General features: G+C 40.7%; 1 protein-coding gene across 1 annotated transcript in view; it reads right to left on the bottom strand.

Moving 5' to 3' along the window:
* Window positions 1-5,864: 5,864 nt before the first annotated feature.
* rnd2 (Rho family GTPase 2) overlaps window positions 5,865-15,498 on the bottom strand; it is a 38,836-nt gene continuing 29,202 nt past the window's right edge. Inside the window, exons 3-5 of the mRNA XM_085351796.1 lie at window positions 12,518-12,627; window positions 9,152-9,286; window positions 5,865-6,983 (exon numbers count right to left, since the gene is read on the bottom strand). Coding sequence (XP_085207922.1) covers window positions 6,714-6,983; window positions 9,152-9,286; window positions 12,518-12,627 — 515 coding nt within the window. The 3' untranslated portion in view covers window positions 5,865-6,713. The remainder of the gene's footprint in view (window positions 6,984-9,151; window positions 9,287-12,517; window positions 12,628-15,498) is intronic.

The following is a 15,498-nucleotide window of genomic DNA, read 5'->3' on the forward strand; positions in this document are numbered from 1 at the left end:
AGCCTAATAAAATGTCTTGCTTTTTATTAATTAAGTTTCTCTTCTGTGTCTTCCATCTGTGTCATGATATTGCAATCTCTGAGAGAAATGTTTTGGTCAAAAAAATAAAGTTGTTCTGTAAACTGCTGCTGGAGCTCTGACCCCATTAGACTTTATGCTCTTTGCTCTGGAATTAGGTGAATTTGTGCCAGAAACCTCTAGTCTGTTTCTGCGGCCTTTGCCAATGAAAAATAAAAATTAAAAATTAAAAAAAAGAGTAAAGCTAATAATGATGGTACTAGCTTAAAAGAAATTAACTGAATCGTGTATCAAAGGTCTACAATTTTCTCTAAGGGGCACTAATTAAAGACATTTGGATGCAATTGGAGTAACACTAAGTAGCTGTTGGGTTATTTCACAGGATAATCGAAAGTTTTGACCTCCTGGCATTCCTCTTCTAGGATTCTGTTGAGACTTTCATGGCAATTTATCAAATAGTTACAGAGATATATGTCTAACTTTTAGTCCACCTATTGAGAAGAACACAGCCCACATCAGCTGGCCATGAACAGAGGAGGAGCCAGACATTTGAAACACCCGGGGCTTAGCCCTAAAGGGTAGTATGCATGTGGGATTTTTTTTTTTTTTTTTTTGAGGGGGGGGGGGGGGGTGTAGAAATGACTGAAAGATTAATAGGCTCTGTTTTGAGTTTTGTTCAAAAAAGAATGACTTCATATAGGGAAATATATATATCACACATGCAGGACACCTTAAACTAGTTTTTTAATTGAGCAGCAAGACAGAACGAAGTCGGGGCTGTATCAAGACACAGGGACTAAACCCCAATTCAACCAGACCCAGAACTGATCCAGAATTAAAACAGGACTACAACAGTTCAAAATCAGGACTACTGAGGACTTAACCAAGACATAACCACAATCAGAACTAGATGATAGTAGCACTAAAAATCATCATAGACCTGCACTACACTTATTTATTTAATTCTACCAAAGTACAATATTTAGATTGAGAAAAGTTTATATAATTATTTAGCCTTGTTGTGCAAACAAGCCTGCAGAACTTAATAAATATAGAATTTGAAAAATAGCAAACCTAAAAAGAAACACTAGGTACGAGATACATGAGTACCTATGATACGGTGATACTTTTGGTAAACAACCATTTGACTAACATGTGTGTCTCACCTGCTCTTGTTCATCTCTGTTCTGTCCTCATTCTCCATCTCAATCTCTGCTCCTCTCTCTCCCTCTTTGTGCTGACAATCATCAAATATACAGTTGAAACCAGATATTTACAAACTCTTCAGATCAAAACACAAACACTTTTTTAATTGTAACATCAAATCAGACTAAATGTTTATTTTTTTAGATTGATAAATATAAAAACATATTTGTTAACTTTAAGAGTAAAGAGAGAAACTGTCTGTGTTTTTTAATTGCAAATGGCACCAAATTGTATTCAAATTGAGCCACACTTATGGAGCTCCACGATTCTTTTCCTGGTGTTTTGGTTGACATCTCTTGATGTTCCCATGTCACAGAAACAGCCTCTGTGTTTTGCCTTATATGCATCCACAGCTGTGCCACCAATTTACTCACATGGACTCTACTAACCTATCAGAAGCTTCTTCAGCTCAGAATGGAATCGTCTGGAGTTTTCTTATTAATTAACAATAAACTTAGTGTACATGTACTCCTAAATTTAATGAAAGTGATAAAAAATAGACAGCTCTGTCTCTCTTTATTCTGACATTTAACTAATTCAAAATATATTTCAATATTTATCTAAAACAAAAGTTTACTCTAAATTGATGTTGTACAGTAAAAATGTTTTATGTTTTCTCCCTAAAGTGTATGTAAATATCTGGTTACAAATGTGAATATCCTGCTGTGTACTGAAATCCCTCTTGTTTTGCATAGAAATATACTGAACAACATACAAAGCATAATATACAAAATAACATTTACCTGAGTTTTTTCTTTGAAAGAACCCTCTAATGTCCATTCTTATATTTCAGTACATAACTGAAACCGAATTAGTCGGGGAGGGTAAGAACTGAAAATATGAAATAAACACACGTAAGCTAAGACTCTCTAAAAAATAGCATTTGTTCGGCTTTTCATTTCGCCATTTGTTGATTCACTTGAAGAGCAAGTAAAATAATATTGGTCAAGTGATCAGTTTCATATCAATCTTTCGTGATGCACCGTCATATTTACATTATTTGTACGGTACGAATGATTTGCTTTGGTACCTGGTCAAACTTAAGCTCTCCTTAGTATGGCTGGCTCCGTCTCTCCAACAGCGCACTCACGGGCAGCAGCTGCCCCGCCCCCTCGCTCAGTCGCTTAGTGCCTGAGCTTGGATCATACCAATATCAGGGGGGGATTCACGCACAGTCGTAAATTCCCACAGTGTGCACTATGTGCTTCGAATATTGTGTGTACTTTTTGTTTTATACAGTTGTCAGCCAGGCATCTAACTATGAAAAAATTACACTCCAAAATACCCCGGGCTTCTGACAAAACAACCCGGGCTTAAGCCCCGTAAGCCACCCCCACGCTCCGCCCCTGGCCATGAATTTCTTGATAAACTCTCCAAATTTGTTTTTCATAGTCATGGATAAAAGCTGGTTTATTCTCCATTGATGCCCTCCTTGATGTCTCTCAGTCTGTGGACTCCAATTTAAAAACTCAAGCAGTGGATACTGAATATCATTGCCAAACCTTCCCATCTTTTTCATCTTATCAGACCTCCTCTTGCACAGCTCAGTCACACAAACAACACACACACAATCTCTAATCCCTCTGGGAAATTTGTGCTCACCCACCTGAGAACCGGTGATGGAAAAACATTACCCACAAAATATCAATTACTCCTATCAGGCAATCTGTCCCTGTTTTACTTTTGATGTTGAAAGGCATTAAATTTTTTTCTCTGTAATATCAGTCTTGTCCCAGATGTAAATTCAGACAAATACAGATAAAGACATATACACACACACAAACACACAGGCAAACTATTTGAAAGCGCACACTCACACATTTTAATTAGCAGCACTTTAGTGCAGAAAGCACTAAACCGTAGGCTAATTAATCTCCACAGTCTGTGTTTTCGCTGCGAAACCACCTTAGGGAGGGGTCCAGGTTTGCCTCTACGTTAAGGAGTTTATCTGCTGGGAAACAGGAAACAATAAAGTTGAAAATATTATAAGGCAACAAGGGAAAGGCCATCAGATTAATATGCTGTTAAAAGTATTTGCTTATGCAGTACACTGATGGTCAAGTCCCGTGCCATGAATGTGGAATGTCAACTATCTCTGCTGGCTTTCTGTGTGTGTCTGTTTTGTGTGAATATGTGTATGAGCGTGTGTGTGTGTGCAGGTTATGTGTGAGTTCAGCTTGGTCACATACTGCTTCTCATTACAAATCCTCTCATGACTGTATGCAATTTGTACCTCTGCTCTGTAGCCTTTTATCAGCAGGCAGGCCAAGTACCATCTCTCTCTGTCTCCTTTGGCCTCCATCATCCCTCCTCAGTGCATATTTGTCAATCACTCTGTTTCTTTCTCTCTCGCTCGCTCTCTCTCTTTCTCATGCTGACATTTCTGTGGACCTAAAGTGCAAATTGTAGTAATTAGCCAAGAACATCTACAATTGTTTGTTTCCTGGGCGAATGACGTCAGTTCTGGCCATTTGAGGATAAGATGACTGGATTCTCTGTGCTCGTCGGAGCTGCTTGGAATATCGGAAAAGAGAAGAGAAACTCAAGAATGCAAAATCAGAGCATGAACCCACAAAGGTACTTCTAATCCTCCTGGCGTCTCAGCGGTAAAGGGCAAATGGCTGATCAGATTGCTGAAATTGAGGCTAGACATCCTGCAGTAATAAACCTGAGTGTGAGTGGGAGTAGATTGTCAAGATAAACTGCAATGGCAGTCTAATTTCACAAACAAAGCAGCAGTTGATTTGCCTTCATCCAGATGACATGTACAGGCTGTATTAATGTATGGATGGCTGCCTTTTTTTGATGGATATGCAGGTTGATGGGGAAATGTGGGCCAGTGCAACTGAGATGATTTTGCCCAGTGCCTCCACCATACCCACAACCCCTCCCCCATTAAACACACACACCCAAACACAGATAGACACACATCGGCACCATAATACTAATCCTCTTAAGTGTCAGTCTGAACTGTAGGGGCACAACAGGTCTTGTGCCCCCACTGTGTGTGCTGGCCTTATTTCCATTGCTCATTTCCTGCCCTGGGCAACACCTTTCTGCAGCTATTCTGTGACTCTTGTGTCCATCCAACAATGCCCCACTTCTATTTTTTCTGCTCTATTTCTCTAATATTTAAAAATGAGATATTTACTTCCTTGGGGGCTTGAAATGTGGGCGGTTCTAAGCGAGCACCTTTGTGGGGCATCAAAGTGGCTTTACTAAAATCTTCGCCTTAAACACAAATTTGCCTCAACAGAGATACTAATAACTCAAAAGTATACAAAATAGCAGTAATTCAGTAAGGACCACTTTAGTCAAAAGAAGTGTCATTTTCATCTACAGGTATTGGTAATATTTGGTAGTATTGCTGTTTTCTGGGACCCCCACACAGAGTTGAGCAGACATCAACAACAACAGACATGCCATATCAGACACAGCACAGATATTGGGTTAAGATAGGTTGAAAAGTGTTTTGCAGATGGAGCAGCAGCTCTGGGTCATCTAAAGCAACTAACAGTGATGAGATCTGCCAATAGGATCTGTAGAGAGGTATGAATTTAGCCAGCAGCAAAGTCTGGGGCAGAGCCCAGCTGTCACTGACTGACGTACGGGGATTACAGAATTTGGTGCGTCTAAACTGCGGTAACGGTACATTCAATTTTACTGTTTTTGAAAAAAATCATGATCTGAGGGCAATTTAACCAAAGAGGAATGTTTCACTTCAAAATAGGTATTGTGTGTGTAGCTGAAATGTATTTTTTTTAAATAGCCTGACCCCTGGCAAGACATTATCACTTTGAATACTCAAAATATTTTTGCGACCCAATCCTTTAGCACTTCCCCCACACACCTTACACTTTTTTTGTTTTTACGTCTTGGCTTGTTTCTCTTATTATCTAATCCAGCTTCTCTGACATTCACTCCGTCTGTGGAGCTCATCTTGTCTATTGTTTAATGTCTAACAGGGAAACAGCAGCTGTTATAAAGGCAAAGCTTTTACTTGCTGCTTGAATGATGTGACTTACAGGCTTATCGACTCTCACCTCCACCTAAGAATTGTTATAATACAATGGCTTCTCAAGACTGCAGGTCTTGCTGCCAGAAATGAACTGACCAGCTGACTTTTATAGGAACAAACTATAGAAAAAACCCCCAAAAACTTTAAAGTATCTGGAGTCCCAGCATCAGCTGGATGCTCTCTGTTGATTGAAGAACTCACGCATCATCTCACCTAAAGCTTCTGAAACAGTATTGAGTCAGTCATTTAAACAACAGCACATCAGTGCTCTGGTGCTGCTGCAGTGCAGTTCAATTTTATTTGTGCCAGCTGAGAGGTCTTCATAGTGTGAACAACACCTTGAAGGACTGACTCACTCCCCTGGCTGCAATGTTGTTTATCTTGCAGGGCAACATGAGAGCACAGAGACGGCATTAACACAAGAAATGGGCAGTTAGCTTACAAATGTCATTTCTGAAGGCTGGAAGAGGAAAGCACGTGGAAGTGTTTAACTACGCAAAAATTCAGCACTCTGAATGATTTATTTGTTCCATTGTGATGAGCATACAGTCTAAGATTTGCGATGGCATTTAAATAACAAAGATCAGGAAAGAAACTTCAGCCAAAAATGATATTTTCCCCAATACAGGCAGGCTCTTGCTTTATTTTAGAGTTTAGTCAAAGTACAACAAAATAGCCCTAACATTTTACCACTTATCTTCCACAAAGAAACATATTTAAAGTAGCAACAATAGCATTCATTACAGTGAATCCAATTGGCATGAATGTAGCTGACGAGGAAAATGCTGTTAAATGAGCAAAATAAAATCAGATACTTTGCTTCTAAAATGCACTTGTGGTAGTTATGCTCGCACACACCTTCATGGTTCTTCACTCAGTCTTAAAAAAATCTAATTTTAAGCTCTTAATTTGCCATCATTCACTAGAATTCCTTCCCAGCATTACCGTACATACAGGTTTTTCTCATCCATGGCAACAGGAAGCAGTGTCAGGCAGAAAAGTTAAACAACGACTCCGCATGTCTGCTGGACAACACTGCCTTTGTTTCATCTCCAGACATTCTGCTTCAACATGGTTCCGCGCACTCGCGCACTCTCCGTCAATACGCCGCCGTGCCATCCCTGTTATTAGAGCCGTTTCAGGAAATTAATTCCACTTTAATTCCAGGGACTAGACAGCACATCCACTATCACAGCTTCCTCATGTCCAGAGGCTTAGTCCAATTTGCCATAATTTCAAAACAAGACAAATATGTAAACAGCTTATAAAGTATGCACACACGCAACAAAAAGGAAAGAAATCCAAAGCATTTGTTTCCACAGTGCAGTGTTTCTTTTTTCTCACTCCTCTGCAGTGCAAAAAAGGAAAATACGAGAAAAAAAAGCATCAAATAATAAATAGACTTTCTCTTTCATATATATATTTCTGTGTTTATACATATATATATATATATATTTGTAATGATAGGTCTCTACATGAGCACACAGCTCTTGGCCCGGTCCTTCCTCATGGCCGGGGCCTGGTCTATTTGCTCAGTCCGACCCGGCAGAGGTGGAAGGGGCAGTTGCGAGACTCGTTTCAGGCCTCTGCGGGAGCTGCTGCGTTTTAGCTGCGGCTTGTGCGGCCGTCGCACTGACGCCAAGGTGGTGATGTGGAACACATCCCGAACACTGTTTTCAGAAACCTTGGAGGTGCACTCCACATACGCCACCGCTCCCATCTGACGAGCTATCGTGCTTCCCTGGAACATGGAGACGGGCAAAGAAGAAATGAAAAAGGAAGCAAAGCTAAATTTGAAAGTACAAGAAGAAGAAGACAGGGGAAACACGCATCATTTTAACAATCAGAAATCATATGGTGTAAATCCTCTTAACATTCATTGTCCTCTCGTGATTTTGAGTACTTGTGCATTCTTCTTTTTTTTGTATGTGAAATCCTGAATATCTCTCAACAGTGGCTTTTCATTAGTTTCCTCAGGCTTTAAGAGGTCGTGTAAGACATAAGTTTCCTTCATGTCCTTTTTCAGTGTTTCAAAAAGAAAATTAAATATCCCCATATGCACTCCATCCTTCATTGTTTCTTGGCACAAGCAGACACTATAGCTCAACAGCAGAAAACTAAATGTCCCCCAAAAAAGAGGCAGCAATTCTGAGATATAGATGTTGATCTAAACTGATGACTGAAAGCCAGCGATCTGAACATGTCTGTAGATAAATGAATTTCCTCCAACTGAAGCATGAATAATGTAGATGCTGACTCCTCAGTCTGCAGTAAAACAAAAGGATGGGAATCCGCTGGGCCAGTTTTGATATGGTCTATGAGGCTATTTACAGGGAAGACATTCACACTAGGTACCAGAGCTTACCCCTGAGTAAACTTACAATAACTGAGTTATTTGAAATTGTAAATTGTTTGCTCGTGATCAAATCAGACACAAATTTAATTTGAAAACCCCTGAGCCCCTGCCTTCATTACAGTACTACATATCCTCATCTGTTGTTTAATGATCAGAGTTTAAAGCTGTTTTCACACAGGATCAGCACATGCCAAGGATCTAACAGATGAGACAGAACTGCATTTCCCATGACCCCTACAACTGCATGTTCTCCAGCACAGAGAAAGCTTTTCATCTCAAGTGGAAGTGGTTTGATTTTCATCACAGCTGCACTGAGGCGTGTATAAGAAGCGATGAAGGCCTCATTAGGTGAAACAGCAGATTTAGATTCCAGGGTGGCGGTGGGAGGGGAAAGAGGTAGATTGTAGTGACAAGTGGAAATGCTCGATCGAATCTCGGGCAGATTAGTGTGGAAATGTCTGGAGTTCACCCAGTGGTCATTCGCAAGGCGACTTCTCAGCTCTGTTGGAATTCAATTTAAAGATCAGCAACAGGATAGCAACACAGGCTATTAGATTAGAGCACCGAAATGTTTATTGTGCACAGCTTTGGCATCTGCCATGTGACACACATTTTCTGGGCATATTAGAGAGGCAAACAGTAGGTGTCTCAAACCAAAAGAGAGACTGAGACCATGACAAATGTTTTCTATGGTTCTAGCCAGTAAATGGTCCCAGCTATTTTACATTACCTCCGTGGTTTGTCACTCTTCTTTTGTTTATGTGTCTTATTTATATGACCTGTCTGTTTTTTTCAGTTGCTGAGTTTTTTTAGAAACAGCATGCTTTTAGCCTCCAGTAAGCTCTTAGACAGTAGCGGGGAAAAAGGCTCCTTTGTTTTGAGGGCTTTTGTATGGTGGTGAAAAAAGCCCCTCCACTTTTTGTATGTCGAACACAGGAGAGCACACAAATTGAACACACTGAAAGCTGATTAAAATTCACAGATTTACAGAGCAGTTTATCATCCCCTCCCTCTTTTCCCCCATCCCCTTGGCTTAGAGGTCACGGCAGCATGTGATAAAAGGACTCACTCATTTATCAATGTCCATTTTCTATTCATCCTGCATTTTGAAAATCTGTAAATCTGCATGAATATTTCATTTCAGGGGGAAAAAAATGTTTCCCTAGACATAAACTAGACTAACCACTTGTGCTTCTTCCGCAGCCCTTGCCATAACCAACATTACATTCCCTGTCAGCAAATTTTGGCCAAAACGCCAACCCCAGCAACATGTCCCCGAGGGGTTTAATGCTGTTCTAATAGCAGTCATGTGGTATTTTATTGTGTTGCATGAGCCTTTTCTCACACTCCTTTCCTGTGGGACCGCAAAAGAGAGGTAATGCCTCTGCTGATACAACACAGAAAAATCTCATTTTATCGCTTTATTGCTTTCTAATTTCTTTTCCACATCTGTTTTCAAATCTGTCTGTCTTCCCAGGGCACCTTGCAAGTCTCAATCTTATTATTTATCTCACTCCATTCTCCTCTAATATCCATCATCTGCTAGCTCTCACCTGCTCGTGGGTGACAGGGATGAGGCGCTGTTTGGAGAGTTCCCTCAGGGTGTTGACGTCTGTCCTCATGTCCAGCTTACAGCCCACCAGCACCACCTTGGCATTTGGACAAAACTCTTGCGTCTCTCCTTGCCACTGCAGGAACGTGAGCCGACAGAGAAAAACTGAAAGACACTCTTGATTATGTCAAACATGAGCACTGAGCGCTGAGCTGCCTTTGCTGAAGTACAGAGATGACCTTTTGGCTACTCAGACACTGGATACCTGAGTTTAAGGGAGATTAATGCTCTCTTGCTAAAAGACATTTGTTCAGCTTAGCAAACACAGCAAAAACAAATGCATAACTTTGGTGTGTTTTTTTGTGGGAATTTAAGTCCAGCCTTCAAAGGGTTGGGGATTTTGGTTCCCAGTGACCTTTCTTATGTCATTTTGTTCTCAGCAAATTACTCAATGTAATTCAGTAAAGACTTTTTAACTTGACTAATCCATTCATCCATTGATGTCTGTTCTCTTTATTTTTTGTCAACAAAGCCATTCATCAGTCAGCAAAACTAAATATTTTGTTCCAGTCATTTGTCAACCACAAATGCCGGAGGTTGTGTTAAGCTTCTGCTGGATACCGCTGTATGATGAATATGATTTTTTGTTTTACTTTTGTTTGAGATAAACAAACATTTTTGAAGACAATCCCCTTGGTAATTGTACCAGGTGGAATGAAAAAGTTCAACTATTCTGCCAGTAAACATCAAGCATCCTACTTTCTTTGAATTTGTCGTCACCACTTCCAGCATGGCTGCTATTTTCAGATATTGCTCCTTTTAAGTCCCTTTTTGTGCGCTGAATCCCCTCACTGTGTCAAAATGTCAACTCTTCAGCTTTCATTTCTTTTTGCAGTAGAGGACAAAGTTGCGGGAAGCCAAATCTGGCAAGCAGTGTGGATGAGCGATTATTGTGTTGGTGTCGCCAAAAAAACTTATCACTGTTCTGTGTGCTGGTGCACAATGACACAGTGACGAACCCCACAGTTCATATGCTCTTCTTCAGACACCTGAGAACATTGAGAGTCTGACCCAGGGAAATTAATTTACAGCGCACAATTCCAAAAATCTCAAAATTAAAAAAGGAAAAATAAAACAATGTACATTCTTTTAGTTTGTACATCTGGCCTTTATGAACTGCCTTTTGGCTTGGACACTGCAGATATGCAGATCTCATCAACAGGGAATATCCTCCACATGAAAGTCAGTTGAGTTTGATGTTTGATTTCCTCTCAAGTTTGGGCTCCATGGTAAAATCTCATATGAATAAAAGGGCAAAACAGCAGCAGTGCTGGAAGTGTTTCAGAGGTCTACAAACAGAAGACCTTAACGGTGCAATGTGCCAAATTTAAATTGGGTATGTTTGGGGTTTTTTGCATTTTTTGTTTTATTTTTTAAATGGGCAGATTTGTGAAATTTTACGAAAGCAGCTCATTATTGGCATTTTCAGCGCAAAACAGACAACTAATTAATCTTAAGTGTGATGGAAAGGGGTGATAACTGTAGAGATTTATTTAAAGTTACATTCATTGTGGGTACATTTTACATTTTCAATTGTTTAATTAATGAATTGTCAGACTGTTAAAAAATTCATAAAACAAAACAAAAAGGACGGGAATGGAAAAATCTTGGCATAAAATCTGTAAATTATCATGAGTAAGAAGCTAAAACTAGAAATATTTGGCAGTTTTGCTTGAAAAATGGCTCAAAGATGAAGTGATCAGCAAAAAAGCCACAGATTAACTGGTGCTGTCAACCATCCGGGATTAATCAAGTAATTATTTTACCTCTAATCAGATTAAAGAGACTTCCTGTTTTTTTATGATACAAGGCAATGTTCACTATTTTACTGCAACAGCTATAGGGCCACGTACTGTGACTTTTTCACTCGTGCCAGCTTAGTTTGGACGTCTGTGTGGTGTGTTATACTTTCCTTACTCAGTCTCCATCAACAAAATCTATTTCAGGTTCTGTTCCGAAAAGGTTGAGCAGTCTTCCTTCTAAAATCACCCTGAGATTAAATGTCACTACTGAAACTCAGCTGAACCAACACAGTCTCCTCCTGGCAGCACAAATACATGACAGCACTGAAATATTCCGCATGCCATGTGCAGAATGTCAGGGTGTCCATTCATCCCTTGTACTGAAAACAACCTCTGACCTTTCAGGCACATCCCCATTCTGTCAATGACATCCAATCAAAACCTTTGATTGTTTAACCCTCTTTCCTCCCCCAGCTGTCGTCTAGAAATATTGGTGACCCCCCCCCCCCTAGCTCCTGGAGGTCAAGAGTCTAATTTAGGATGGTGATTGTGCAACAGGTTTTCCATGTGCGCCTGAGTTTCAGGGATTATTGGGATGACAACTAGGGGGCAGGGGTCATGGCAGCCCCCTGCCAAGTGATGCATGGGAAAAGCTAAAGCTGAGGAGCAGTGCTGCTTCCCCTGTTGACAGATTCCACGGAGGCTGGAGAGATATTGGCGGGTTAAAGAAATGGCGTCCCGGGTTAGATCTACAAAAGTCTGCAGGGGCATTTTAGCAGCTCCCTTCAGACCACTAAACACGTCAACAGACCAGCCATGGGAACTGTCTTCAGCTCACAAGGGGTGCAGTTCAAAGGCAAACTCACACACACATGGCTTCAAGATGAGACACCACTAAAAGGCACAGGTCTGCTTTTCGTGATACACATGCATGCAAACAGACCCATTAAGTTGGGTATAATTACACCATGGGTGTTTCACTATACTATGTGGGCACACAATCTGCCACTGGCTGTAAAAACACGTCCAAAACCACATTTGATGACGCCACCCGGCTATTACACCCATCCCAACTGCACTGTTCCCAGCCATTAGCCACCTTGCAAATGTTAACAGACACCAACAAGTGAAGTATTCAGCATAAAACTCAGATTTTATATTTTAAATGTTCACAGAAAGTCTGTTTCTAACACTCCTCAACATTCTCTGAAATGTCTTCTCTGATATGTCTGGTGTGTCTAATATGCGTATCTGATATTCCTCTTGAACCCACCCGGCTGCAAGCCCTCTTATTTCATTCTTCGCATTGACCTTCTATTGCTTGCAGGGACACGGGTCAAGTATCCATGGACGTTTTGATGAGATAAAGGAAAGCGAGACTTTAACCTCAGTGCTGATTTGCTCCATTGTTAAGCCGTGAAAAGCTGCTGGCACAGAAATCTAAGTCGATACAAGATGCTGATCAGGAAAAAGTGAATTGAATTGGTTTTTCGTTGGTTCTCCACTTTCACTGCGATATTAAATGCTGATCCAAAGTATTGAGAGGGGGAGTAAAAAATACTGACCTTCTTTATGACACTGTCCAAAGTCTCTGGACGGCTGATGTCGAAACAGATAAGCACTGCATCTGAATCAGGATACGCCAACGGCCTCACATTATCGTAATAAGAAGAACCTGTGAACACACAATAACATATGGTGTAAGGTCATGGTGTCTTTGGGGAAATTCCTAACTGTTTTTAACCTGATTTAACCCTGCAAGACTCTGCATCCCAACCATATGGCCTACTCTGTCAATTAGAAGCATACTGCACACCCCCGGAAAGTGATCCAAAGGTCATTAATACATGAATAGCCCATTAAAGCAGGCGGTGTGGCACACACATCGACATGCTGCAGCTCGAACACACTCTCCAGATGTAAATGAACCTTGATCTTAGCAGTTATGTGCACATATTTGTGCATCTTTTTCTCTTGGGCTTCCACACAGCTGTGCCTCTTCTGTCACAGTACTTCAGGAGGAATGTTAAAGAGTTAGTCATAGCAGCACACACACACATACACACGCATACACACAAAGGTGAATTATAGTGGCTTGAGAATTGGAGGACTGGTACATACGATCCATAATCATCTTGAAACGACAGCGAATGCCAGCACAAAGGCCAAACTAAAGGTTGAACCCCTTAATTCTCTCATCTCATCCCTCTTTCTGTCTCACTTGCAAATGGTCCTTGATTTAAAATCTTCCATTTTCTTTTAGACTCTATGAGATTCACATGCGCTCACACGCTTCTCACCACTCTTGCTTTTCAATTTTGTACCTTGATCAAATTTGAGGGCAGAGTGGCGCCTCTGTACTTCCACAAGTTGCTCACTTCCACAGTTCCTGCTCTCTTGCAGCTCTCATTAGGAGGCTTGTAAAAATATCTGGGCTCTCGTGGATGTGTGGCTGCGGCCACGGGCACCCTCCCTCCTACCGTCAGAAGCTGCTGTAGACCTTATGTTCTGCATAAATTTCAAGCCTCCATAACTCAAAGGTTTGTCACATTGTGCATCAAATTTGCCAAAATTAGCTAATCACATTACACCGTAAATAAATATTAAACGCTTTGGAAGATTAAACATATGATTTAGGTTCATACAAGCTGATGATTTTTAATATTTATACAAAACCAAAGTTTATGTTTGTTTGGTGTGTCTGTGCTTCATACCAAACCTGACCTGCCACACAATAAACAGACTGTTAGAGCTGCATGCTTTAGTCTGGTGTTCTGCACAAAAGCACTACACCCCGCATCACTATGTTCTCTTTGTTAATGATGGAATGAGTATGTGACAATAGCTGCACGCGGCCCGCAACCCCATCATTCAGCTTGCTTTCCTGTAGTGACCTGCTCATTGCTCTTTGAGAACAATGCAACAGGCTGCCTGTCACATCCTCACAAGCTGGAATGGTTTTGTTTAGTGACATTTGTTTGTCACTAAAAATCCATATTAACATCAAACGCTTAAAAAAATGACCTGAAATATCAATTAAATCAGAGAAAAAACAAGTATGCTTTGTTTACAGTGGCTTCAGATTTCTCTTGGTTTAACACTACTGACTTTGATATCATTGTTTATACAAATTGCTACCCCCTACAGCTGGCAATAATACATATTACCACATTCTCACAGTGTGGTGACTAGATAGTGCGTTTCAAAATAGCATTCAATTAATTTTTATAAAATCTTGCTCACCACATGCACACAACCATTAATCTGCTGGCTGACTCTTTAACACATGAATGATGCTTGTCAAAAGAAGATTATTGTTTCCATTTACAGTAATTTGTAGTTCTTATATGGCCCTGTTTAGGACCTCCCTGCCCTTCTGAATAGTTGGAGGTGGGAGGAGGAACAGTAGGAACCCAGCACAGACAAATAGAGGTGGGTTGCAAGTGAGCTTTCAAGTGGATTGTAACCACAAGTAGACTACAGCAGCTTAAATAACCAGTAATACATGTGTTTTGTTTTGTTTTTTAAATTTGATGCATAGAAACCAAGTTTAGCTGCAGCACTGCACTTCTGAGCTAATGGCATGTTTGATCAGCTTTGCACATCCTCATGCACCTGGACATAGAACAGAAGACACAAATAATACATTAAATCTAAATTAGGAATGCTCTCAAGCAGCAACACCACAACAATTGAACTCTGCAAAATCCTTAAGGATGCTGGGCAAAATACATTTAACAACATTCCTTTGCTAACTTTAAAATATTTATGTTGCAATTTCAGTGCAATATACAGGAAAGAAAAAGTAATTTTAGCCTACACCTTGCAGGGCATTATCAGGAATTCATAGTCTCCTCTTCATCTTATTAACACAATATTGCTACAGTTCTGTATTGCTGAGAGAGCAGGACTAACACAAGCACACACAACCACATCCCCAGAAAAGGATGCCAAGTCCGACACTCAGCAAAGCTCACTTTGTAAGACAGCAAGCTGTGATGGGTAGCGGTCACACATGAGGTGCTGTAGCTGCTGAAGTCAGTCTTTAGTATGTATCGCAGTGCAGCAGACCTGTACTAAGGTTAGAGATGAAGAAGAAATGAGACACCCCTGTGGGGGTGGAGTAGGGACAAAAAAGATTTAATGAGTTTGATGCCGGAGCTAGGGCGTGTAGCGGTTTTTTGCAACAGAGAGAGAGAGTAGCAACCACGGGATTAAAGCAAAATCAAGATGAAGAGAAAAAGACATCAGATGAAGCAAAGTTGAGACAACAGTACTAGTTTGACTCAACATGTAATTAGAAGCTGAAATGAGGCCATTGGGATCAATTTGTCAGTCCCAAAGATCAAAATGATTGACAGGTCATGGTCACGGCAGGGCTTGTCACAGCACAGCAATTCAGAGCTCCTCTGCCCTGAATGACAGGAAAGCTACCTCAGCACTTTTGCAAAGTCGGGGGGAAAAAGTCCTCTGAGGGAGCGGAGAAAAGTGCTGTGTTTAAAAGAAGCCGAGCAGGCACAAATAAAAACCAATCAACATAACAATC

This window comes from Diplotaxodon limnothrissa, linkage group LG4, assembly GCF_057381915.1.
Source record: "Diplotaxodon limnothrissa isolate DT_005_m linkage group LG4, D_limnothrissa_male_GT1.1, whole genome shotgun sequence".
Lineage (NCBI taxonomy): Eukaryota > Metazoa > Chordata > Actinopteri > Cichliformes > Cichlidae > Diplotaxodon > Diplotaxodon limnothrissa.